This window comes from Macrobrachium nipponense, chromosome 38, assembly GCF_015104395.2.
Source record: "Macrobrachium nipponense isolate FS-2020 chromosome 38, ASM1510439v2, whole genome shotgun sequence".
Lineage (NCBI taxonomy): Eukaryota > Metazoa > Arthropoda > Malacostraca > Decapoda > Palaemonidae > Macrobrachium > Macrobrachium nipponense.
This window is the reverse complement of record NC_061098.1, coordinates 9,811,774-9,837,038: the sequence shown is the minus strand read 5'-3', so window position 1 is coordinate 9,837,038 and position 25,265 is coordinate 9,811,774. Positions and strand designations below refer to the sequence as shown.

Below are 25,265 nucleotides of genomic sequence, written 5' to 3'. Positions count from 1 at the left end.
TAACTCACTTAACTTATATAACCCAACCTAGCCTAAGCTAACCTAGAATATGCGTTGATTGAGTCTACGTATGTGCGCGGTATCACGGTCTGCTAGACCGTGCGCAGTATATAGGTTGGTCGATGGTGGGTTAACAACGTGGTTACAGAAATTGGCGGTTACCATAACTGCGAGGTAGATCAATAGCTTAACTGTACACGCCATGGCTGATGAGTGTAGTCATGTACAGGGTGTCCATAAAATCCCACTACCATTACAAGTATCTATTGCTCAGTATGGTACTGGGAATTTATGGACAACATCCTGTACAGGTGCTTCTAAGTAAACTTGTGCTCACTCTGGGTTGTAGCTATTGGAAAAACGAAGATAATATGTGGGAAGTTTAATAAAAATGAAAATGATCATGCATACATACGTTCGTTGTGGTAGGATCTTTGTTTGTCGTGTTAATTCAGTCGCTGGTATGGGAAATGAGACGGGTTTCAGAGCTAATTGAACGCGCTATACTTATTCGTGAAGAGATTGGAAAGGTGGATGAGATATTCATCATAGTCTTCTCTCTCTCTCTCTCTCTCTCTCTCTCTCTCTCTCTCTCTCTCTCAATGAATGAAGATTGGAAAACTGAATAGGCTTTTCTCCAAAGTCTTTCGCGATCTTACGAACAGTCAAAGAGACAAAGTGAATTATTGCAGAATTTGCCTCTCTCTCTCTCTCTCTCTCTCTCTCTCTCTCTCTCTCTCTCTCCTCAAAGTCTTTGTGATCTTAAAAACAGTCAAAGAGACAAAGTGAATTATTGCAGAATCAGGTTCTCTCTCTCTCTCTCTCAAATGAAAGTACTCGAAAGTGAATGGGGTCGTAATTGTCACGGCTGTGTTGGTTGGCAGGTAGAGGGGGGCGGGGGGCTGGTTCAACAGATGGTGTGTGTTTGTGTGTGTGTGTGTGTGTGCGCACGCGTGTGTGTGTGTGTATGAAGCCCTTTCCTTCCCATTACGTAAAATATAAGAAAAAAAAAAGGAGAAGGAAGATAATATAAAAATTTGTCGCTGTGTGATAATCTCGTATACAGTCTTGTCCGGAAGTAAAATTATTGGCTCGTAATCTCCAGGCATTTGTGAAAGTGCAAGGGAAATTATACGACTAATTCCCCCCTCCCCCCCCGGCCGAATAGAGAGAGCGAGAGAGAGAGAGAGAGAGAGAGAGAGAGAGAGAGACAGCGTTTGACTTAATGATACACGTGCATTATATATATATATATATTATATATATATATATATATATAATATATATATATATATATATTACTCTATGGACGAAAAAAAAACACCTGTATTTTACTGACCAAAAATACCTGTTATTCTATGGACGAGAAACCCTGTCATCTATTAACTAAAAATTAAATAAAAAAAAACATGTGTTCTGTGAACGAAAAAAACGTGTATCCTATGAAAAAAAAAAAAACACCTGTATTTTGTTTGAAGACGACACAGGTGTCCTACCCAACCCCTTTTCTTCCTGTGCTCTTGGATGACAAGTGTTTATACTTGGTATACGAGTATATACGCGGCCATTAAGGCGATGACGTCATTTGAGTTATATGCGCGCCGCCACATCGCGCACGCGCACTTAGCACCCACACTTATCACGGGAGATTATTAACAAAAGGGTTCCTCTTTCTACATCGAGGAGACGACTTATACGCTGTTAAACACTTGTTTGGCGCTCTCTCTCTCTCTCTCTCTGTATATATATATATATATATATATAATATATATATATATATATATATATATATATTATATATATATATATATATATATATATATATATATGTATGTATATATATATATATATATATATATATATATATATATATATACAAATATATGCAAATACACATATATTTCCGTACATATACATAGTTACTTGTACACATGTTATCTATCTATCTATCTATCTATCTCTGTGTGTATATATATATGTATATATTATTATATATGATTATTATATATATTATATATATAATGTATGTGTGTATTAGAAAGAGAGAGAGAAAGAAACCTACTTTTCCTTGCAATACACCTATTGCAGTCTTTCCCCTTTCCGTTGATTAGTCATTCAAATAACCGCCTGCCACTAGTATATAAAACGGTCGCTTTGTTGACATTGCACCACGAAGCCGTCGTCTTAACAACAACCCTGGCCCACCAACTTCATAATAACAAAAGTTCAAAATCAACCCGTTCCCTCTCTTTATAGAGAATCTACGTCTCTTAGTCTTTTGTTTCGTTCTTTGTCAACGCGCTCACGCGGCCAGGGCACTACTGTATTTATATCACTTGCTTTGCGTCTCTCTCTCTCTCTCTTCTCTCTCTCTGTGGGATTTCTGTGCGGGAATCTCTGCGTCTTTATCAGAGGTGTGTTGCGTTACCTTGCATCGTCCTGTCTGTCTGAATGTCTGTCTGTCAAGTCATTCATCCGTCCGCTCAGCTCTCTCTCTCTCTCTCTCTCTCTACTCTCTCTCTCTCTCTCTCTCCTCTCCACTCTCTCTCTATATATATATATATATATATATATATTATATATATGTGTGTAGTGTGTGTGTGGTATTTATATATATTATATATACATATTATATATATATGATGCGCGTGTGTGTATTTATGTATGTACGTATATGTGGTATGTCACCATTTATAGAGGTATACATTATCCTACGTTTACGTACTAATGAATGTGTTCATTGCTGTGGGAATCCCCAAAAGTACCCGTATACTGATATGCGCAAATTACTACAGAAAGCATAGTATAATATCCATGTGTCTTGCTTGACTTCTAACCTAGAAACTTTGCATATCGATGCATATTTTTTAGCTGAAATTATGACGCAAGTTTATATATATTTATATATCGTCCCACTATTTCCTCTTTTCGTGGAAAACATTTTGCGCTCCATGATTGCTAAGTTTAAGTTTCACGCACATAATATGTAATGCAGGAATCTCTCTCTCTCTCTATCTATCTATTTATCTATCTATCTATCCATCTATATATATATATATATATATATATATATATATATATATATATATACGTATTTATTTTGCATATATATATATATATATATATGTATATATAGTATATATATATAAATATTATAGTTCACAGACGTTAAGTTTTTTATTTCACGTCAAAAATAATGTAACGCAGGAGGCTCTCTTTCCCTCTCTCCAGCTATCTATCTATATATATATATACTATATATATATATATATATATATATATATATATAGCACATACATATATAGATATTTATATATATGTATATATATATATATATATATTATGTAAATAAAGTATAGTAAAGTATAGTTATTCACAGACGTTAAGTTTTATATTTTACGTTCAAAATATGTAACGTAGAAGGCTCTCTCTCTCCCTCTCTCTCTCTCTCACACACACACACACACACACACACACACACACACACACACACACATATATATATATATATATATATATATATATATATATATATATATATATATATATAAAGGTTTTGCCACGCAGGAAATTGAAAGGCATGAGAGCCAAGAACTTTCGGTCTAACATAACCCTTTACTTAGTAAAGACTAAACCTTTATTTATACATAGCATTGCGTTTTATATACTTCGTGATCAAGTTATTCATATATATATATAATATAAATAATATATAATATAAATATATAATTATATATATCTATATATGTGTGTGTGTGTGTGCATGTGTGTATATATAGTTATACACATACAGATAGGAAGACAGATACCTAAAGGAGAGAGTAAGTCAGAACAACGCCACAGATAATAATTGAAAGCAATATAACAGCTAATTGCACAGTAACAATCAGAGAAGTCAAGAGTCCCTATTGGAAATTCCGCACACGACCCACGTCGTTGTAAGATGGGACCGTTCTCTCTTTTTACTGTCACAGCTTAAACTTGGCTAAATGCTGATGCGCCACTTTTCAGAACGTACAAAACCGTTTTTCGGAATTTTTCGCTGCGTTAGTTGTCGTCAGCGTTCTTTGCCCAATTTCCGTTTCTAAGACGCTCGCTCTTGATAGTTAGTGTTCCTGGTGGAAATTTCCTCTGCACGTTACACGCATTAGTTTATGTAAAACGTATTTTGTTCTTTCCAGCGGTCATATTGTCTCACGATTAACAGGAAGGAGGAATGAGACGTAAATAGCCTCAGGAAGCACGTGTTCTGCTTAATATGCACATCATCACGAACGCATTAGATTTGGCACTTAATTACGTCTGTTTATTTACTATGACTTGCGTAATTGCCATTCATAAAAAAAATCCCTTCACAACGAAACCTAATGTTTTCATATAAGCTTTTCTAATACGTTGATTAATTATGGCATCATTAGCTTCTGAACTATGCATTGCTCTAAGTCATTGGATTATCCGCCGTCGCAAGAGCTAAATAACTTAAAGAATTCCTTTGTAATGTTCCATTTCATCGTAACTCCCGGAATGTATTGTCAACAATAACTGAAAATCAGCTGTAGCCAATGGGCGACGAGGATGGTTTGAGACGCGAGTTCTCATTGGTCGGTCGAGTAGCCATGGGCGTGTAAACGCAAAGCCGTCCGTCAGCCTGAGGAATAAGGCTCGTTAAATGAAAAGCGATTGATTCTGCGGGGGCAAATGTTTAAAAAATGGATTTGTGATAGATAAATGGAGGTATTTACGTCGACGAGAGCAAGGTAAGGGGTAAAAACCGTCCGTCGGACGAGTGATGTGTCATCGTTCGTGTGGATGCGGTGCGGCTCCGCTGTAGCCGAATCATCTGTTCTCCCTCAGAGAAAGTGACTGATCGTCTCTGTCGTTGTTTTCGTTGCTCGAAAGTGTAAGTTTTTCCCCCGCTTCGCCCGCGCTGCTGCGTAATACTCTCTCTCTCTCTCTCGGCAGCGACGCCTCCGTAAAGTGTTCAGGGATTTACCTCTAGTGGCGGTGGACACCTCGCCGATTTATGGCCGTGAGTATGATAGGAGTTAGTAGAGCGATTTTCGCCTGAATAGTATGTCACCTTGGGGCTTTTTCGTCTTTTGGGGGACCTGTTGTGTTATGTGTGTGTCCGTGCGACTTTTACTATCACTCTCCTTATATATAACTTTCTCTCTCCTTTATTCCCTTTCGCTCTCCTTCCCCGTGTCCTTCTCTCCACTTTTCGAAAGCCCCTTTTCCTTCGAAGGGCGTCTTGAATCCCTTTTATCAAATGCACGTAGTATTATAAAAGGTCTTCATCCCCCGTTTCGTCTTGCTTACCAAGTTACCTAACCAAAGCCTTTGAGATACAACGAATTTCGTTTATATATATATATATATAAACATCTCAACGAGAGAGACCTTTAAAAGGCTTATCTGACTAAATGAACGTTATTTTAACGTCTTATTCGCATAGAACGACTCAATATGCGCCTCAAGGTCCAGCCAATCAAAGCCTTTTAAACAACGATTTTCGTTATGTATAGAAACATCGTAACGAAAAAGACCCATGAAAGGCATATCTGACTAAATTAGGTAACGTTATTTTAACGTCTTATTCGCATATAACGACTCAATACATGTCCCCAAGGGTCCAGCCTTGTCGAATTCCTTCTGGAAGTATCCCGTGGCCTTGGACCAAGGTTGCTAGGCCTGACAAGGGCCAAATAAGGCCTTTAGTCCTTAAGACGTGGCCTTTTTCTAGTTAGTGAGTCATTCTACTTTGGCGTGTGCTTGACTAAGTTTTTTTTATTGGGAAGTATAGGTACAGTAGAGCCTCGATAATCGCTGGGGATAGTGCCCAGAACACCCCTGTGATAAGTAAATACCCATGTTATCCTGATACCCCCCTCATACCCCCCTCAAATATTGCTTTAAACTGCCTACTTTAATAACTAACCCACCCAAGACCACTATTTCAATGTTTATAACTGCCTACTTTAGTTCAAGCACCAAATATGTCTTCAACTATCACCTTAAACTAAATTCAAGACAGTTTCAAAGTTATTCTTTCCTATCTTCAATTTCCCCTTCATCAAATCAGCAAACAAAAGTACATATATTACCTAACCTATTTTCATGATTTGGCTGCTGAACCAAACTAAAAGTACATAGTATATCTATTTCGTGAATGAACATATTTATGATAAAAAAACATGATTTACTGTAATGATTACAGCACCCAACTATAATATCAATGTATAAACGGCAAAATACAGCGATAAAAATCTATTTTTGTCTTTTGTTTACATTTAGAATCAGCTGATGGACGTTTATTACCAAAAGAATTATTTTGGAAAACAATTGTTGCTAAAAGAAACTAATTTATTAATGGAATTATTATTATTTTTAACTTCTTACATAATAGTTTATGATATTATGGTACAGTAATTCATATTTCATTGAGAGAGAGAGAGAGCAGCTTACGAGGAGAGTAATTGTTGAATAGCTTGAGAGAGCAGCTTGGGACGAGAATAACTTGACTAGCTTAGCTCGAGAATAACAATGAGAGTTGTATTTTAAATATTTTTATGGCGATAAGAAATGAAACATCGATAGTGATAAGATATTCTCTTGTATACTGTAATGATATGTGATAATCATTGAGTCAATTATAAAAGTTGTATTGAAGCACAGTTTCGTAAATCACAGAAAGAATAAAAATATGGCAACACATTTGTACCTACAAATGTCGGGGACCATCTTGTTCTTTTATTACGACAATAATAGATCAGTATTATAGATTTTTCTGTAAGTGATGAGAGAGAGAGAGAGATTTTGCTATTTACATTCAGAGTATTTGAAAATGTGTAAATGAGTTTATCCTAAAAATGCATTTAGTCATGAAAAGAAGAAGAAAACAGTAATTAGTGAATCTTGCTCTATGATAAAATTCGCGATTTTGTTAATTTGCCGGGATATAGTATTTGGGCTCCAAAAAAAAAGTAAGTAAAGTGATTTATGATAGAGTTTAGAGGATACTTATGTAAAATACAATGTAGTTTATAGAACGGTGTAACCACTATCACATTATGTAAAAATAGTATATACGAATGAGACTGTAGGTTTGGTGACGTCACGGTGATCATACTTATTTTTTTCGTGAATGAATATACATTTATGATGAAAAATAGTTACTGTATTGCTTACAGTACCATACTGTAATATTAATGTAATCACATCAAAATAAAGTAATCAGTGCATACTGTAAACTTGTAAAGTGTATTTTTGTCTTTTGAAAAATGTATTCCCCAAGGAATTATTCCTTGAAGAGGCTTTTTAGCATGAAGATAAGCCGATAATATATAAGATATACATTTTATTATGAATATATGACAATAATATATAAGGTAAAAATGGTTTTATTACGTTTACGCTTCGTCGCTGATCGCAAACAACAATACGATAATCTGTGACAATTATTGTTTGTATGACTGCGGTGTTCAGAGAAGTTGATTACGTTATACCAAACCAATAATGAAGTTCGAATTGAAAATTAATGTTTTATACATTCAACTTACCTGTCAGATATATACATAGCTATTGATTCCATCGCTATGTATATATCTGCCAGGTAAGTATGTATAAAACTTTATTGTATCATAACAATATCATTTTTCCTAAATGTTATTGCTACTGTAATAACACTACTACTATTAACATTTCTAAAAATGTTCAGAATGACAAAGGTCGCTGTGAAGTGTAACTCAATGTTTACATTTCTGCTGGCCACTCAACTACAAGTTGATGTCAATGATGTGGAATTATTCCATGAGTAGGCTATATATTATGAAGATATGCCAATAATATATAAGGTGAGAATGGTTTTATTACCTTTATTGTCAGTTAATATCATAATGTGAATCTGTTAATGCATTTGCTGGGTATCGGAACCAGACGAGGCTTAGCCTACCAATGACAAGCCTGTGATGCTGGGATTCATACCAGCGATATAGACTGAGAAGTGGTCCAAGGAAAAACCCGTGATTAACTGAATCCGTGATTGCTGATCCGCGACTAAGCGAGACCCCACTGTATAGCCTTTTTGGTTTTGAATTTTTTTAAAGCCACGGGCTTAGGACGCTCAGTTGATTTCAGGATAGGGCTAGGTCTGTACGGGATAGCAGCCTGTGTAGTCTCATGCCAGATTCAGACTATTCTAGCCTAACCCATGTCATAGGCTTATCTCTGAGTCGTCTTGGGCTTGATGCATTCGTAACCATTCCAGGTTAAGACAATAGTCTAGCCTAACCCATATCTAATAGGCCTATTTCTGAGTTTTGTGCTTGGTGTGTTCGTAACCATTTTAGTCTTTATTTTTGTGCAAACCATTTGGTTTTGTTTATTTTCCCTCAGTAGGCCTAGGCCTATGTAGAAATTATACTACATCTAAATTATTGCTGCAGTGCCGTCGGGAAACTGTCATTAGTTGGGGTAAGATCGCGCCAGGAAGAATGGTAAGAAATGCACAGGCCTAAACCACGAGAAGCAGTTGGAAGTATGAATGATTCAAGTGTATAATGGGTAGCAATCACAAAACAAATGGTTAGGCTAAGCATGAAGGTGTTGGAAGTGCAGTTACAGGGATAGAGTCAAACATAAGCATAAAAATAACAAACTTGAAGCAACTTTAGGTATAACTGAAGATTACTATCGTGCCCTGTGGTTTGGTAATTATCACTTTGTGTAGAAAAGAACGGCATAGGCTATATAGTACCAACCCCTTGGGGATGAATGTAAAAACATAGAGGACTGCAAATATCATAGATGCAAACAAAAGGCATAAACATAACCAAAAGCACAAGCAAAAGGTGGTAAATGCTGTAATTACAGTCGCCGACTGGCAGAAACCAGGCCGTGGCAGTATGTAGTCTCCAATTTCATAAAAATATGGAAATGTTTTGTAACACTTTAAAAATTCTTTATTTGCACATTGCCTGGTACTATTAACAACCAGTCCAAAACCAAAATCATATCTCGAAAGAATGTAAACTTTATGCAATCTGTTAGTATTACTGAATCTGGTGATTTTAGGCTATCTTGGAAACATGTGAAGTTGTTAGGTAGATATTTACAGGCGTTCCCTGGGTTAATTCAGACTCAGCGTATGTCATTCCAATCTTACGGTGCTTTTCAAATGTATTCGTAAAAAAAATTAAAAAAATAAAAACTGTTCCAGGTTACAGTGGATGTTCCAAAGTTACATTGTTTCCATCTCAAGGCCCTGTAAGTGACAAAAGACTGGAACTAGTTTTCGAGCATGTAGTTGACCAGAGTATGACCTACTCTGGGTCACGCACAGTGTATCAATACCAAACAAAGCCTGAATTGCATGTTTGAGTGTTCATCACTTTTTTATATATATAGTATATATATAAATTGTTTAATGTATTGTTCTGACTGACGTCACTTTCCATCTACTGTTATGCCTCAGGAATGGAACTCCGACATAAGTTGGGGACTCTCTGTCGTATATAGCTTTTGCATCATAGAAAAGAACACTATGATTATTACCAGACCGTCAGGAATGAACACAAAAACATAAACAAATATATGGTAAATTTCTCAAATTACCGATATTTGCCTGCATATATATAAAACTTTTTTTTTTTTTTTTTTTTTTTTTTTTTTTTTTTTTATTGTTAAATTTAAAAAAAAACTGCCCTGCATCCAATGTGGCTGTATTACAGATTTGAGACCAAATGCCATAGGCATTGGGTGGGGAAAAAAATTGATGCTAATAATCAAAATAAGAAAAAGGCAAATTATTAATGTAAATTGTGTTATTAATAATAAAATACAGTGGTAGTACCTCGACATACAAAAGGCTCAACTTACGAAAAACTCGAGATACGAAAGCAAATACGAAAAATTTTAAAGCTCTACATACGAAAAGTTTTCAAGATACGAAAGGTTGTTGCTGTAAAGTCCCGAGATTCGCCCGGACCACCGAGAACAATTTTAAAACTCCCGCGCCGCCAACTGAGTAAGCTCGCCACCATCCTCCCGCTCTCCCATTGGTTCCTGATGCTAGTCACCCCATAAGGTCCTGCTCTCCTATTGGTCAGCATCTACCCCTTATGCTTTAAGTATTCTATTGGTAAAAGGATGCTGTAAATTGAAAAACTTATTCATGCAATACATTTAATAAAAATAAAAAAAAAAACATTAGGTAAAGATAGAATAAAGAATAGAAATGAATGGTTATTATACTGTTTGGTAGTTTCAGTAGTTGAAGAGAGATAATGAAAATTTATGGCTTACTGTGTAAAGTGATTGCTTGGCAATCGTTCGATACTCGTAAGTGCTGGATGTAAACAGAAGTTTGGAAGTTTTTTTTGTTTGTTTATTATAGTTAATGGTTCCTTAATAATTATTTGAAATAAGTACATGCAATACATTTAATAAAAAAAATTGTGAATTAGATATCATAAAATATAAAATGAATCAGACTGCCAACAAATACGTATTTTTTAGAATTCTTCTTGTGTTTTATTATTACGTTACGTATACGTATGTTTCATTATAGCTCTCAGTAACTCGATATCCCCATTAGGTAAAGATAGAATAAAGAATAGAAATGAATGGTTATTATACTGTTTGGTAGTTTCATTAGTTGAAGAGAGATACTAATGAAAATTTAGGGCTTACTGTGTGCTAGGAATAATGATTGCCTGGCGTTCGTTCGGTACTCGTAAGACGGGTAAGAGCTGAATGTAAACAATCGATTGAAAGGTTTTATTTTGTTTTTTTGTGTATTATAGTTAATGATTAATTAATAATTATTTGAAATGAGTACATACTGATTATTTATACATTTTATTGGCATATTCTAAGCTTTTAGCTCTTAGGTTTAGATGTCAGAATCATAGACTAGGCTACAGTAGCAACCGCTAACATAGGCTAGGCTTATTGCTAAGGGACATATGCTAAAGTCCTAATATATGCAGTAAAAATGGGGTTGAACATTACATGCAGTTGAATATTACTCAAGTACGTACAGTATTTTGCCTTTTTGGGGTCATATTTCTTCCGTCGGATCGGCGTCGTAACCCTAGAACATGTGTTTTAGGCCTGGAAATATAATTTACTGGGGTGTTTTTGGAGGGCTTGGAACAGATTAGCCATTTTACATGTAAAATGTGGTCCAAGGTACGAAAACTTCATGATACGAAGGGCGCCTCGGAACGGATTAATTTCGTATCTCGAGGTACTACTGTATTAAAAACAAGCTGAATTATTCGTCTGTTCATTTTTCAAATCATGTTTTTCATCATATTTTGTTACCTCTTCTATTTTTGGATACTTGGACACAGAATCATGAGTCAAGTACTGTAGTCATTTCATTACTAGAAAGTGAATCGAGATTTTATATCTACTTTTGCTATTAACAAAGTATATATGTAAGTTTTACCACACAACTGAGCTGATTAACAGTCCCCCTAGGCCTGGCCCCAAGGGTTAGATTTATTTTAGTTGACTAGGTACCAATGATTACTTAGCAATGGGACCTACAGCTTATTGTTGGATCTGAACCACATCACAAGATCTTAGTTTCTATCACCAGAAACAAAGTCCTCTGTTTCCACGTTGGCAGAGTGGGTAATCGAACTCGGGCCCTGGGATCGGTAGTCAAGCACGTAACCGACTTGTCACTTGAGCTATTAATGTTTGTTGCTGGTAGAGGATAACTTTAGGATGTGTTTCAAGCTATCTCAGATCATTTTGATAATACAAAAAGTTATTACACGTACAGTTGAAAAAAAACAATCATCATGAGTCTTATGACCTTGTTCCCAGAATAAAATCTGAAGTGGTCTGTGGAACCACTACTAGTTAGAAGGACAGTTAGTAATGAAGCTGATAGCATTCAGGGCTTTCTTTGATGTGCATCTTGTTCTTGACATAATAGAAATGGTATGAAGCACCTCAGACTGTGTTTATTGTAGTTAAAGGTGTTTGTGTAATATTTTTGGCTGTATTATCAGGTTTCAGTCATTTAGCCAGTACTTTTGGAAATTGCTAAGGCTGTCATGGCCTACAGTAAATGGACTTTATCAAGTAAGAAACATGGCAGGCCAGTCTGTTTTAACAACACTAGGTTGGTGTATTATATAGGCTATAGTAGTATATAGGTATGTACATGTACTTTGTAGTGTTTTATATTTGCATGTTATGTCAGTACTACATTGATATGGTACTACTTCATGTACGTTCAGTACTGGGAAATAAGGTACTATATAGTAATATAGTTTACAGTTTTCATAAAAACAATTAACAAGAGGATTGCTATGATGAACCAGTTTTGTGCTGATCCAAAATAACATTCAGACTACAGTACGTATATACGTACTAATTGTGATTTTCACTTTAATTTTCTTATTCTCCGTAGGGAAGAGGTTTCACATGGAAATTTTATGTCATGTTTCACTGTGCTGTATTTTGTAATGTGAATCACACCTTTATCTAACTGAAAGATAGCATGTCAGGAAATAAAAGATAGCGTGTTAGCCGCATGAGGGTTTTGGTGATACAGGTACTTGTGAGGATCTGTTTTCAGTTGGAGTTTAGCTGCCTATAGTCGGAAGCACATTGTTGTCTTGTTCAATGCTAGTACAGTATTCTAAAAAGTGATTTTGTTCCTTAGACTTTTCTCTTTGCCCTCAATTAATTTTTGAAGTTACCGACTGAAAGTATACTAATCATCTGTATGCAGTAGTGTAAATTATAATTATTTTTTTCCAGTTTGATCATGATATGATGGATCCAAAGGTATGTGAGTTGGTTGACCACTGGCATGCACTTCACAAGGAAGGACGTTTTTCGTCTCTCAACATTCGTGATTATTGGCGTCTAAAAGTTCCTGAAATCTATTCACCTCAGGTATGTGGGAAAGTTGTGGAAACAATATTTTTTGTCAGTAACAATCATTGTAATTTTTGTTTAAAGAATTTTTTTTATTTACTTAGTGTAAACAGTTTTATTGAAAGTACAGTAGTTTGCGTCATATGCATGTCAAAATATTGTGAGAAACTGCAATTCTGTTAGTAAAATAAACAGTAAACCATCAGCAAAGCTACTCAAAGGAAGACTACCCCATCATTAAATTTATGCTCTTTTTATAGAAATTTTAACACCCTGCCAAAGTACATTTCTGGAAGTGTTCAAGGATCCTTGATGTGGTAAATGAGTAAAATGCCTGATGACTTTGCAAATGCTAAGTGCATTGTGTAATCATGAGGGTCCCAAAAATGTTTGGTTGCACAATGTATGACTGCTTCTCTAGCTTGCACTGTGAACTCTCTGTTATCTATAATCTTTCAACCTTGTCTCTGCCCGGTAACTGAAAATTTGAGCTTTTTGATAAACAGAACTTAGAGCTTGGAGATGAAATAGTTTTTTTTTTTTTTTTTTTTTTTACAAGATGGTGACTGAGATAAAGATATTAAATTAATTTTTTATGATTTTGTTTTGTACTTTGAAAAGTATTTCATTTCATTTCATGCTTTTATAAGCATGTTCCCCAAACTCCATGAAATACAATTATATTTGTAAGTAATACATTACACATTTTTGTAGAGCATTTCAAGGAAAAATTAAATTTAGAAATGAAAGGAGAAGTTCGACACAATCTTGCAAAGATGAGATAGAGGAATGAAGAGATCAAATACGTTTTTACACTTAAATTTTTTTTTTTTTAACATAAGAAAAAATCCCCTTTACATTTTTCCTAAAAGGGAATTTTAAATCAGGAATAAGAATGACCTGAAATTTTAAATTGAGATGAATGTTGTTAAATAAACACTGTCAATGAAAAGATCAAGGTTTGGGGGATTCAGTTATCCTAGGCTGGCTGACATTTACACTTTGTACTTATTCTGTTAATGTTCAGTTGCATCCTCCATAATTTGCACCTTGCTCTAATTTTAGGTAAGATCTTTGTTGAAATATTCAACAATCACGGGTGTATGGTTGTATATGGAATCAGTGCATGTTAGCTTCATTATCATGAACAGCAAGTATATTTTCAAGGCCAGACAACATTTGTATGTGTTTGGTTTAGTAAGAAATGAAACTTAGCCATTCCTTGTCATAGTTTTATACAAGTTTTTATGTCAGTGTTGTTGATTCATGCTGTATATGGTTATTTAACTGTGTTTTTTTTTCATATTTGCAGCAAAATTGCAACTGCCTGCGCATCAGTTATGATGAAGAAGTGGCACAGAAACTCCTGTTTGATCCCTTGGAAAGTTTTATGTGTGGAGGAGATCCTTCCCAAGTGTACCAAGTAAGTTTCTGTGGATTGAATTATCATAATAAAGTAATTTACCCATACCACTGCTGTTATATTGCTCTACTTGAAAAGGTTATAGCCCTGGGTTTGCTTGCAGACGAAGAGTTAGAACTTGAAAGGGGGAATTGATGATAAGTAAAAAGCAAGAGTTTAAGATACTTTAACTAGATCAGTGGAGTGAAACCCACAGGGCTGGCTTGAATGACTTTATATCTTACAATACCACACTTTATTTTCGTGTTAAATTAAGGCTTCATAGAACGATCGATTGTTGGATAGATTGACATAGTTGATGGATCTGACAAAATTTGTCATGTTGATTTTACTAGAAATATTTATAGCTTCAGTTGTTTGAAGTTGAGTGTTTGTTTGGCATATCACAGCAATTGCAAGTACTATATTACAATGCACCAAATTTAAGTCTTATAGTAAAATTTCTGAGTAGTTAAATATCAAATTGTTAATTATCAAATTGTTAATTTTCCAAGTTTTTGTCGTTTTTTTCCCCTAAGAAAAATAATTTGTTTAAGCTTTAAATCTGAATTGTTGCCAGTTCTACTAAGCTACATTAGGCTTTTTCAAGGTGGCAATTAGTGGAGTTTTGTATTGCTAGATAGCTCATTAGCTCTCTTCTCTGCTGCCAGTTTTACAAAGTTAGGTCAGGTTTCCCAAGGCAGCAGTTAGCACCTACAACCTTCCCTAGGGAAGGAGATTATGATAGCCCTTCGTAATGTTACTCAAACAGTGCAATGCACTGATAAAATGACATAAAACAGAACAATTAACCAAGAAATTGACCAAGCTTAAGTGCATGTTTTTTTATGTTGTGGAAATGAGTAGCTGTGTATATACAGCAATGATAATTTAAAAGGTAATACTATAGTGCCATGTAGGTAATCCTTTTGTCTTAGTTACATAATCTAAGTTGGGTAACCATGCTCTCCTTTTACAGACTCTTAGGCAGCTAGATAACCCTCCTTCACTATGTGGTAGAGTGTTCAAGAATGGCGATCCAACATACGGTTGCAGAGACTGTGGAATGGATCCCACGTGCGTTCTTTGTGCCGACTGCTTTAAAAATTCTGCGCATTGCAAACACAGGTTAGTAAAAAATGACTTTTTAAAGGGTGTTTTCGATGTTCCTTCCACACACAGCAGCCCCTACCTTGTACAGTGGTCCCCCCGTATTCGCGGGGGATGCGTACCAGACACACCACAACCCCCCCCCCCCCCCCCCCCCCCCCCCCCGTGAATAGTTGGAACCCCCTATAAAAATGCGGAAAACAGCCTATTTTCTTAGTTAAATTTCAAGAAAAACCCACTACAAATTTTTATACTTGGTTTTTTTAATAGTTTGATCACAAAAAAGTGCATTTTATGATGAAATCGATAAAAGATACTAGGAATTTGTGGATATTTCTCATAGAAAAATACCGCAAATGTGCGAATTTTCCACAAATAATGCGGGGAGACGTTCCCGAGAGAAATCCGCAAATGTGTGAGTCCGCGAATACAGGGGGTCCACTGTATGTCCTTTTACTAAGCATGCATTCCCACTTCCTTTATTGAATTTGCTGTCCATTCTCTCTTACTTTTATCTCATAAGGCAAGTGTAGGGTTTTCTTCCGGTATCACAATTGTATCTGTATACTTCATGTCATTTTTTGGATTTCTTGCTTGCTGTCCGGCCACTCCAACTCTGTTCTTAAGCGTTGAATGAGTGTCCAAGTTTTGATTTAATAGCCTAAATGTCATGATTCATATATTAATATTTTTTTATGTACTACTGTATTCAACAAGCCCACTGAAATTTGAAAGAGAGTATTTTGTTTTGGTGATTTTTTTTTTCGTTTTATTATTGAAATCATCTTTGAATTCCAGATACAAGATCAGCACATCATCTGGTGGTGGCTACTGCGACTGTGGAGATCGGGAAGCGTGGAAAACAGATGTCTTTTGTCACATACACATCAAAGGTCAGATGGTGCAACAAAATGAAAACCCGTTAGAAAAGATACCCCCTGACCTGGTAAGTGTTTAGTACCTTATTTTTTCTTGGAAAAAGAAATTGAGGATGTTGGGAATTTTTCGAAAATGTTTAAAGCTTGTTAGTGCTCAGATACTTGTACTTCATATTGTAGTCATAAAGGGAATTGCTGTACTGTTGTTTGTTTTAATGTTGTCTGTTTAGTGAACCATGGTCTCGTGTTCCTTATTTGTCTCAATTTTTCACAACAACAATACTGTAAAAATGAAAATGCGAAGAAATATTTATCAGTTGCACAAGCTTTCTTGTCATGCAGTGTGTATAAGGAAACATGAATATAATATCAATAAAAGTAGTCTTGTTTAATATGTTGGAATAAGGCAAGACTTTTTATTCTTGTGTAGTTATAATTCAATAACACTGTAGTATTATGATATTTATATTTTATCATTGTTAGAATATGTACAGTATACTATTTTCTCATGCAATTTACAGGATTCACATCCTTAAAGAATTACTTTTGTACATGAACTTCCCTGCCAGATATATACTTAGCTATAGTCTCCGACGTTCCGACAGAATTTCAAATCTCGCGGCACACGCGACAGGTAGGTCAGGTGGTCTACCTTACCCGCCGCTGGCGGGTGGCGTATGAAACCAATCTATCTCTCCAGCCAGATTTTTTCTGTCGCTGAAGCGATAAACAACTGTTGTCGTTTCTTCCGATATATTCTTCATTTCTCGCTTGCCTGGAGATTGATTTGAACATTTTGGTGACGTATTCGCTCTATGTTGGCTTGGCATACGCTGATTGTGGACCGTTATTGACTTTGCGCTGGATTTTCCTGTAGAATGTCTGATTTTGATTCTGTTTCCAAAACTCCGGTTTTGTTTAGAGTATGTGTGACCGATGGATGTAAGGTGAGGTTACCGAAAGCTGCGGTGGACCCTCACACTTTCTGTGTTAAATGTAGGGGGAATGAATGTTCGTTTAGTAACCCGTGTCAAGAGAGTGAGGTTTTGAACGAAGATGAATATAAGGCTCTTTCTTCTTATATTAGGAAACTTGAAAGGGATAGGGTACGTAAAGCTTCTTCAAGGAGCTCGAGCAGGTCGAGAATGAGTGAGAATGAAACTAACATTAATGTAGTTTTAGAACCTTCCTCCCAGGTCTCAGCTCCTGCTCCCCGCACCGAAGCCGTAGATTCGTCTTCGGAGGCGGCGGCCTCAAAAGCTTCTTGTGTTCTAAAGGAAGACAAGAATCTTCGTACTGAGCAGGTAAGAGTGTCAGTGATGATAAGTGCAGTGTACCCAGTGATGTGGAGGGTGCGTCTGACCGGCTCCTTAGTGCCTCCAGGCCTAGACCTCTTCCAGACTCCCAGTTCCAGTGGAGGAGGAAAGTCGAAAGCCGCAGGAGGGCTAGGGAGAGCCCCCACCGGTCAGGCGTCCCCTCGGCAGATCCTGAAGTTCGCTCCCAGGCTGCCTTGGATCGTAAGAAGAAGAATATGCTTCGCCAGTGTTTTTCGTCATCCTCTTCTCCTTCGCCGAAGCGTGGGTGGAGCTCTAAGGAGGCGTCACGCCCGTTGAAGAGGGCTGCGGAGGCTCCCTTCAGTACGTTAGCGTCCAGCCCAGAAGACTTTTCTGATGTAGCTTCCTTGCAAGCAAAGAAGCCTAGAGATCCGGTGATCGCCCTCCTTCTCACCCGCGCCTCGCGCTGAGCTTGCTTCGGAAGAAGATCCTGGGGACTCTCCTTCTCGAGTACTAGCGGGCCTACAAGCCTCAGATCACAGCCTTGGCGGACTCCTTGGCATCGAGATTGCGTAGAAGGAAGGATTTGTCTCTCCCGATCAAGAGATCGAGGCGCGTTTCGTCGGAAGAGCGCTCTCCTTGTAATCGGCGTTCTCCTTCTTTTGAGGATTCTTCTACTCATCGTAACATTTCACGAGAGGAACACCACTCCCGCTCGGAGGTGTTGAGACGCCATTCGACGGATAGGCGCTCCTTGGACTATGAAGATATTTCCTCAAATCGGATTCCTGCCTCGGGTAGACGCTCAGCCCTTCTGTTCTCCTTCTTCTAGAGTTCGTGCAAGAAGAGAGAGTCGCTCAGGTCATAGAAGACTTGGTTCGTCGTCTCCGTCTCTTCTTTCTTCTCCTCGTCTTCTCAGAGAACCTAGGAGGGAATGCCCTTCTGAAAGTAGGGCGCACTTCTCCTTCCGACTACTGTAGTCGGGCGTCGGATAACGTGACTGGTAGGCGCTCATCGCACGGAGTTCGCTCCTCCCCTGTAAGACATCAAGAGTCTAGTAGGAGCCCTGCTCCTGGTAAGCGTCATTCGTTTAGTAGCTGTTCTCCTGGAGAAAGACACCTTGATCCTCGTTTGCTTCGTTCTCCTAGTAGGCGCTCTTCGTTCTCGAGACTCCCTACTCCTGATCGGTCTCCTCTTGCTAGAAGTCAAGAACGCCTCAAGCGCCCTGATTCTGTTAGGCGCCTCGGAGCCTTACAGACGTTCTCCCCTTGGTAAGGACCAAGATCTCGCAGAACGCCCTGTTTCGTTTAAGCGCTCGGAGCGTAGCAGCCGCTCTCCGCTTCGTAGGCATCAAGAGCCTCTAAAGCGCCCTGCTCCTGAAAGGCGCCCTATTTTTAGCAACGTTTCGCCGCTTGGTAGGCGCCAGGATTCCACTAAGCGCCCTGTGACAGATAGGCGCTCGGCGCCTAGTAGCCGCTCTCCTCACGATCGGCGACAGGATCTTAGCAGGCGCTCTCCCTCTCGTAGTTTCCCTAGGGATAGACGTGGTCTTTCTAGAGAATGCGAGTTTAGACAAGAATTTTCGGATAAGCGTCCTTCTTTTACAACTCGTCGTTCTCCTGTACGCCTTTTCTACTTTGGAATCTTCTCCTCATTCAAGACGTTTGTCTCCTTCATCGCACTGTACCCCAGCTAGGAAATCATCTAAGGATTCTCATAAGGATCCTCATCCCCGTTCTCCTCCTCAAGAAGACCAGGAAGCCTCTGAGGAAGAAACTAATACATCGCAACAGTTTTCTTCGTACAGAAGCTCACAGAACTTCTCCTTCAGGAGTTCGGAGAGTCTTTGAGCCCTACTGCTCCTCCTTCTCCACACTCGTTGTTCTCCACAGCGAAAGCAACGAAAGGATCTTCGTGTGTGAGAATGAAGCCGACTCTTTCTATGAAGAAAGCGCTCAAGAGTTTTGGTTCATGGATGCGTACTAAAGAGGAAGCGGGGAAAAACAATGTTTGCCTTCCCTCCGTCGAAGCTTTCAGGAAGGACAGGATTTTGGTATGAGACAGGAGAACCCTTGGGACTGGGCCTTCCGTCTTCAGCTGACGCAGATTTTTCGGCACTAGTAGATGCCACTAGAAGATCAGCTTTGAATTCGGCCAGAACTACGTGGGGCAATGAATGAAATGGATCACATTCTAAAAGGCATTTTTAGAGTCTTGGAAGTTTTCAACTTTCTCGATTGGTCCCTCGGAGTCCTAGCCAAGAAAACTCAAGGACCGGACACGTTTTCTCCGGAGGATTTGAATTGTGTCTTATCCTGTATGGATAAATCGGTGAGAGATGGGGCCAGCGAAATAGCTTCACTGTTTGGAGCAGGGGTCTTGAAGAAAAGATCGTATTTTGCTCATTTTTAACAAAGTCAGTCTCACATGCTCAGAGATCGTCTTTGCTTTTGCCCCTCTCTCTACACAGCTGTTTCCTAAACACCTGGTTCAAGACATTTCGAAGGCTCTCTCTGCCAAAGCTACGCAGGACCTTCTAGCACAGTCTGCAAGGAAGCCGCGCCCCTACCTTCCAGACTAAGACAAAGAAAGCTAAGCCGACCTCTCAGGAACCCTTTCGAGGGGCATCTACCTCTAGATCCTCTTCATTCAGAGGTCGGAAACCAAACAGAAGAGGGAGGACTTTTACGAAGTCAATCAAAACCTCCCAAGTAAGACTCAAGTCCTTCAGACAACTGTAGGCGCCAGGCTTTTACAGTTTGCAGAAGTCTGGGGGGCCCAGAAAGACGCAGATGCCTGGACCCTGTCAATTTTGAAGGAAGGGCTATCTAATCCCGTTCTCTTCGAGGCCTCCTTGACGAATACCCCGAGGGAGTTGACGGCCAGATACAGGGACCCCATCATGAATCAAGCCCTCCGACTAGCGGTAGATCAGATGCTGGAAAAGGAGGCGATCGAACTAGTGGCAGATCATCTTTCGGCAGGCTTTTACAACCGCCTGTTCCTAGTTCCGAAATCCTCAAGGAGGATGGAGACCGGTGGTTGGATGTAAGCGCCCTGAACTACTTCGTCGAAAAGAAGTTCACGATGGAGACCACTGCCTCGGTGTTAGCAGCACTCCGTCCAGGGGACTGGATGGTGTCCTTGGACTTACAGGACGCTTACTTCCACGTACCAATCCATCCTTCCTCGAGGGAGTTTCTCAGATTCATGATGGGGGGAAGAATCTTCCAATTCAGGGCCCTGTGTTTTTTGGCCTCTTCCACGGCCCCCCAAGTCTTTACGGCCATCATGAGGAATGTGGCACAATGGCTTCACCTGGAAGGGGTGAGGATTTCGCTCTATCTCGACGATTGGCTTATAAGGGCCAATTCCAGAGATCGTTGTCTGAAGGACTTGAAGAAAACCCTGGATTTGACTTATTCCTTAGGACTTCTGGTCAATCTGCAGAAGTCAAGTCTGATTCCCGCTCAAGAGTGCGTTTATCTGGGGATCCAGATGAACTCTCTGAGTTTTCGGGCTTTTCCGTCACAGGAGAGGATAGCCCGGGGACTCGAAAAGTAACAACTTCTTAGGGAAAGAAGTATGCACAGTGAGGGAGTGGATGAGTCTGCTGGGGACGCTCTCCTCACTGGAGCAATTTGTTTTCCCTAGGAAGGTTGCACCTGAGACCGCTCCAATTCTTTCTTCATCGGAATTGGAGTCGTCCTTCTCAGGATTTGAAGTTCTCCCTGTCAATTACTCTTCAAATCAAGGAGGAGTTAGCATGCTGGGCGGATCCCGACAAGTTCTCGCAGGGACTGCCTCTTCAATCCCAGAAACCCAGCCTGGTGTTGTTCTCCGATGCGTCGGAAACAGGTTGGGGGGCGACTCTGGGAACCAAGGAGGTGTCAGGAACCTGGATGGGGGGACCAGTCTTCCTGGCACATCAACAGGAAAGAACTAATAGCCGTGTGGCTTGCTCTGAAGGAGTTCGAGTCAGATGTGACAGGAGCAGTTGTGCAAATAAACTCGGACAACACCACGGCTCTGGCATACATCAGGAAACAGGGGGGACGCATTCCTTCTCTCTGTACGAAACAGCAAGAGATCTTCTTCTGTGGACAGAAGAAAGGGGATAAAACTTCTCACCAGATTCGTACAGGGAGAAAGGAATGTAAGGGCAGATCTCCTCAGCAGGAAAGATCAGGTCCTTCCCACAGAGTGGACTCTGCACCAAGATGTTTGCCAGAGCCTTTGGAAGTTGTGGGGCAGGCCTCTCTTAGACCTGTTTGCAACTGCAAAGAACAAAAGACTGGATCTGTATTGCTCTCCCATCTCGGATCCAGGAGCAATAGGGATAGACGCTCTCCTACTCGATTGGAAAGGACTCGATGTATACGCGTTTTCCCCCTTCAAGAGTTCTGGGGTTGACTTTAAAAAAGTTCGCAGAGTCAGATTCCGCGAGGATGACTTTGATAGCTCCCTTTTGGCCAGCACAAGATTGGTTCACAGAGGTGCTGGAATGGCCTAGTGGATTTTCCAAGATCGCTTCCTCTAAGGAGCGATCTACTCAGACAGCCCCACTTCGACAGGTACCACAAAAACCTCCCCGCTCTCAGTCTGACTGGCTTCAGACTGTCCAGAAACTGGTCAGAGCGAAAGGCTTTTCGTCAGCAGCTGCTAAGGCGATCGCTAGAGCGAGGAGGTCTTCCACATTACGAGTGTACCAATCGAAGTGGGATGTATTCAGAAGATGGTGCAAGAGGAATAACGTTTCCTCTTCAGTACCTCTGTGAATCAAATTGCAGACTTCTTTTTATTCTTAAGACATGAATGTGGCTTAGTCATTTCGACGATTAAAGGCTATCGTAGTATGTTTGGCGAATGTCTTCAGGCACAGGGGCCTCAACTTATCGGAAGATAAGGACCTACAGGACCTTATTAGGTCGTTTAATGCAACGAAATGCAGTATCCTAAGACACCTAGCTGGAATTTGGTGTAGCCTCAATTCAATTCCTTGGGTCCCTCTAGGTTTGAACCCCCTAATTCAGCCTCATTCAGAGACCTTACCAGGAAGACTCTGTTTTTGATGGCTCTAGGTTCCGCCAGAAGAGTGAGTGAGCTTCAGGCGATTGATGGTAATGTGGGTTTTAAGGAGGACTCTCTCATTTGCTCTTTCCTTCCTGGTTTTCTTGCAAAGAATGAGAACCCATCAAGTCCATGGCCCAAGAACTTCGAGATTCGTGGTTATCTTCTTGGTAGGAGAAGAACCCGAGAGAACTCTTTGCCCAGTGAGAATGGTGAAATACTACCTTAGAAGAAAAGAGCAACTGAAAGCCAACCGAGAGGTCCTGTGGTGTTCAGTAAAAGAGCCTACTCGTCCATTGTCGAAGAACGCATTGTCCTTCTTCTTGAGAAGCCTCATCAAAGAAGCACACGGATCCTGCAGAGAAGAACATCTTAGGCTTCTTAAAGTGAAAGCACACGAAGTAAGAGCCATAGCAACTTCTCTTGCTTTCAACAAGAATATGTCCGTGCGAAATCTGATGGAGACAACATTCTGGAGATGTCAGTCAGTGTTCGCGAACCACTACTTACGTGATGTGAGAATCACTTACGAAAAATGCTTCGCCTTGGGCCCGTACGTATCTGCGGATTCAGTGCTGGGGCAGGGAGCTGGAACTCATCCTGTTTAGTAGTATAAATTTTTCCCCCTTGTATTTGTTGTTGTTGGTTGCCTAAAGAGGATGCATGAAGGCATCTCTTTAGGTCGTAATACTAATCTTTAGTAGTTTGGTTAGGTGGTCTGATGAGTGTGGCTCCTTGCAGTAGTAGTGGTTAGGACCTGTTAAGATAGGGACGAACTCCCTTTAACAGATCCGACTTGGATTCTACACACAAGGATCACATATCCCAGTGGTAGATCCGAGAGTCTTTCAGCATCAGGTCACGTCCTAGCTGTAGCTCTCCAGGCAACGCAGACTCAGAGATAATATCAATGAAGTCTTCTGCCTGAACAGGTAAGAACCAAGGTTATTTATATCCTACAACATCAGTTGTTTCTTATCTCTCCTTATTACTTTAGCTGTCTCTTACCCTCCACCAAGGGTGCCAATCAGCTAAGTATATATCTGGCAGGGAAGTTCATGTACAAAAATGATATTGTTAAACTACAATAAAGTTTTGTACATACTTACCTGGCAGATATATACGTCTAATGGCCCACCCAGCCTCCCCTCAGGAGACAGGTGAAAGAGAAAAAATCTGGCTGGAGAGATAGATTGGTTCATACGCCCGCCACCCCCCAGCAGGCGCGGGTAAGGTAGACCACCTGACCTACCGTTCGCGTGTGCCGCGAGATTTGAAATTCTGTCGGAACGTCGGAGACTATAGCTAAGTATATATCTGCCAGGTAAGTATGTACAAAACTTTATTGTAGTTTAACAATATCATTTTTGTGTTGAAGAACTAGATTCATGTTATAATCAGTTTTAAGTAAGTAGATCCTTTTGCGTGGTCAGACACAATCAACTTTTTAAAATGTGCATCTGTGTCCTGTTGATATTTAATGTTAAATGCTTTCTAGAATACAATAAACATGGCTTTTTATTTTGTAATTTCAGACAGAGAGAATTCAGCTAGTTTTTGATACAATCCTACAATATGCAAAAGAGCTGCTGACTATAGAAGAAGCGTTCAGCATTCCGAAGGATCTAGAATTACGCGAATCGGATCGAGAACCAACCAACATGTCTAGTTTGTATGACTACAAAGATACTTTTGTTACCATGCTCTACAATGATGAAACACATACTTATGACCAGGTGAGTGAGAAGTGCACCTCGTTAAATTATAAGATTTATTTTTCTTTTACTTTGATTGCAGGGTTATGAGTAATGGGAGTTCAGATGAGTTATAATCATGAAAATTCAGAGATCTAGGCCCATTGTTCTTTTGGTTTTTTATTTGATACGGGACAAAATACATTGGAGAGAAAAGAGGTTACAATGAGAAACTAAAAGAATATTTTTGTACATGTAACTTCCCCGGCAGATATATACTTAGCTATAGTCTCCGACGTCCCGACAGAATTCATAACTCGCGGCACACGCGACAGGTAGGTCAGGTGATCAACCCTCTCCCGCCGCTGGGTGCGGGATTAGGAACCATTCCCGTTTTCTAATAAGATTTTCTCTGTCGCCGGTTCCGACAACATCTGTTGTTGGTTCCTCCTGCTTGTAATTCTACTCGCTTGCTGAGGATCTATTTGGATTGACCTTTGGTGACGTTAATTGATCTTTGCATTGGCATACTCTTTTTGTGGACCGTTTTTTGATAATTGGAGAGGAATATTCTGTCATTATGTCTGATGTTACGGTAACACCTGTGTTTAGAGTGTGTATGAAAGAGGAGTGTAAGGTGAGGCTACCGAAAGCTTCGGTAGACCCTCACACTATTTGTGTAAGGTGTCGGGGGAATGAATGCTCTGTTAACAATACCTGTGTTGAATGTGAGAGTTTGACTGAGCAAGAATGGAAGAATTTGGCTTCATATATTAGAAAATTGGGGAAGGATAGAGTTAGGAAGGCTTCCGTTAGAAGTTCTAGTAGGTCCTGCTCTTTTGATCAGGATTTAGATCCTAACACTAATGTAGTTTCTCCTGCCTCTAATTTAGTTTCAGCCCCTCCCCCCGCAGCGAATCTAAGGATTCGTCTT

General features: G+C 39.4%; 1 protein-coding gene across 5 annotated transcripts in view; it reads left to right on the top strand.

Annotated features, from left to right (window-relative positions):
- LOC135209616 (E3 ubiquitin-protein ligase UBR2-like) overlaps positions 1-25,265 on the top strand; it is a 97,432-nt gene that overhangs the window by 7,925 nt on the left and 64,242 nt on the right. For 2 of the 5 annotated variants that reach the window (XM_064242319.1, XM_064242315.1), the window contains exons 1-6: positions 4,836-5,029; positions 12,784-12,921; positions 14,216-14,326; positions 15,285-15,433; positions 16,214-16,361; positions 24,173-24,373. In XM_064242319.1, the coding sequence (XP_064098389.1) occupies positions 5,024-5,029; positions 12,784-12,921; positions 14,216-14,326; positions 15,285-15,433; positions 16,214-16,361; positions 24,173-24,373 (753 nt within the window). In that variant the 5' untranslated portion in view covers positions 4,836-5,023. Of the gene's footprint in view, positions 1-4,799; positions 5,030-12,630; positions 12,652-12,783; positions 12,922-14,215; positions 14,327-15,284; positions 15,434-16,213; positions 16,362-24,172; positions 24,374-25,265 lie in introns of those variants that run through there. The other 3 variants (XM_064242318.1, XM_064242316.1, XM_064242317.1) reach the window with 3 other exon arrangements.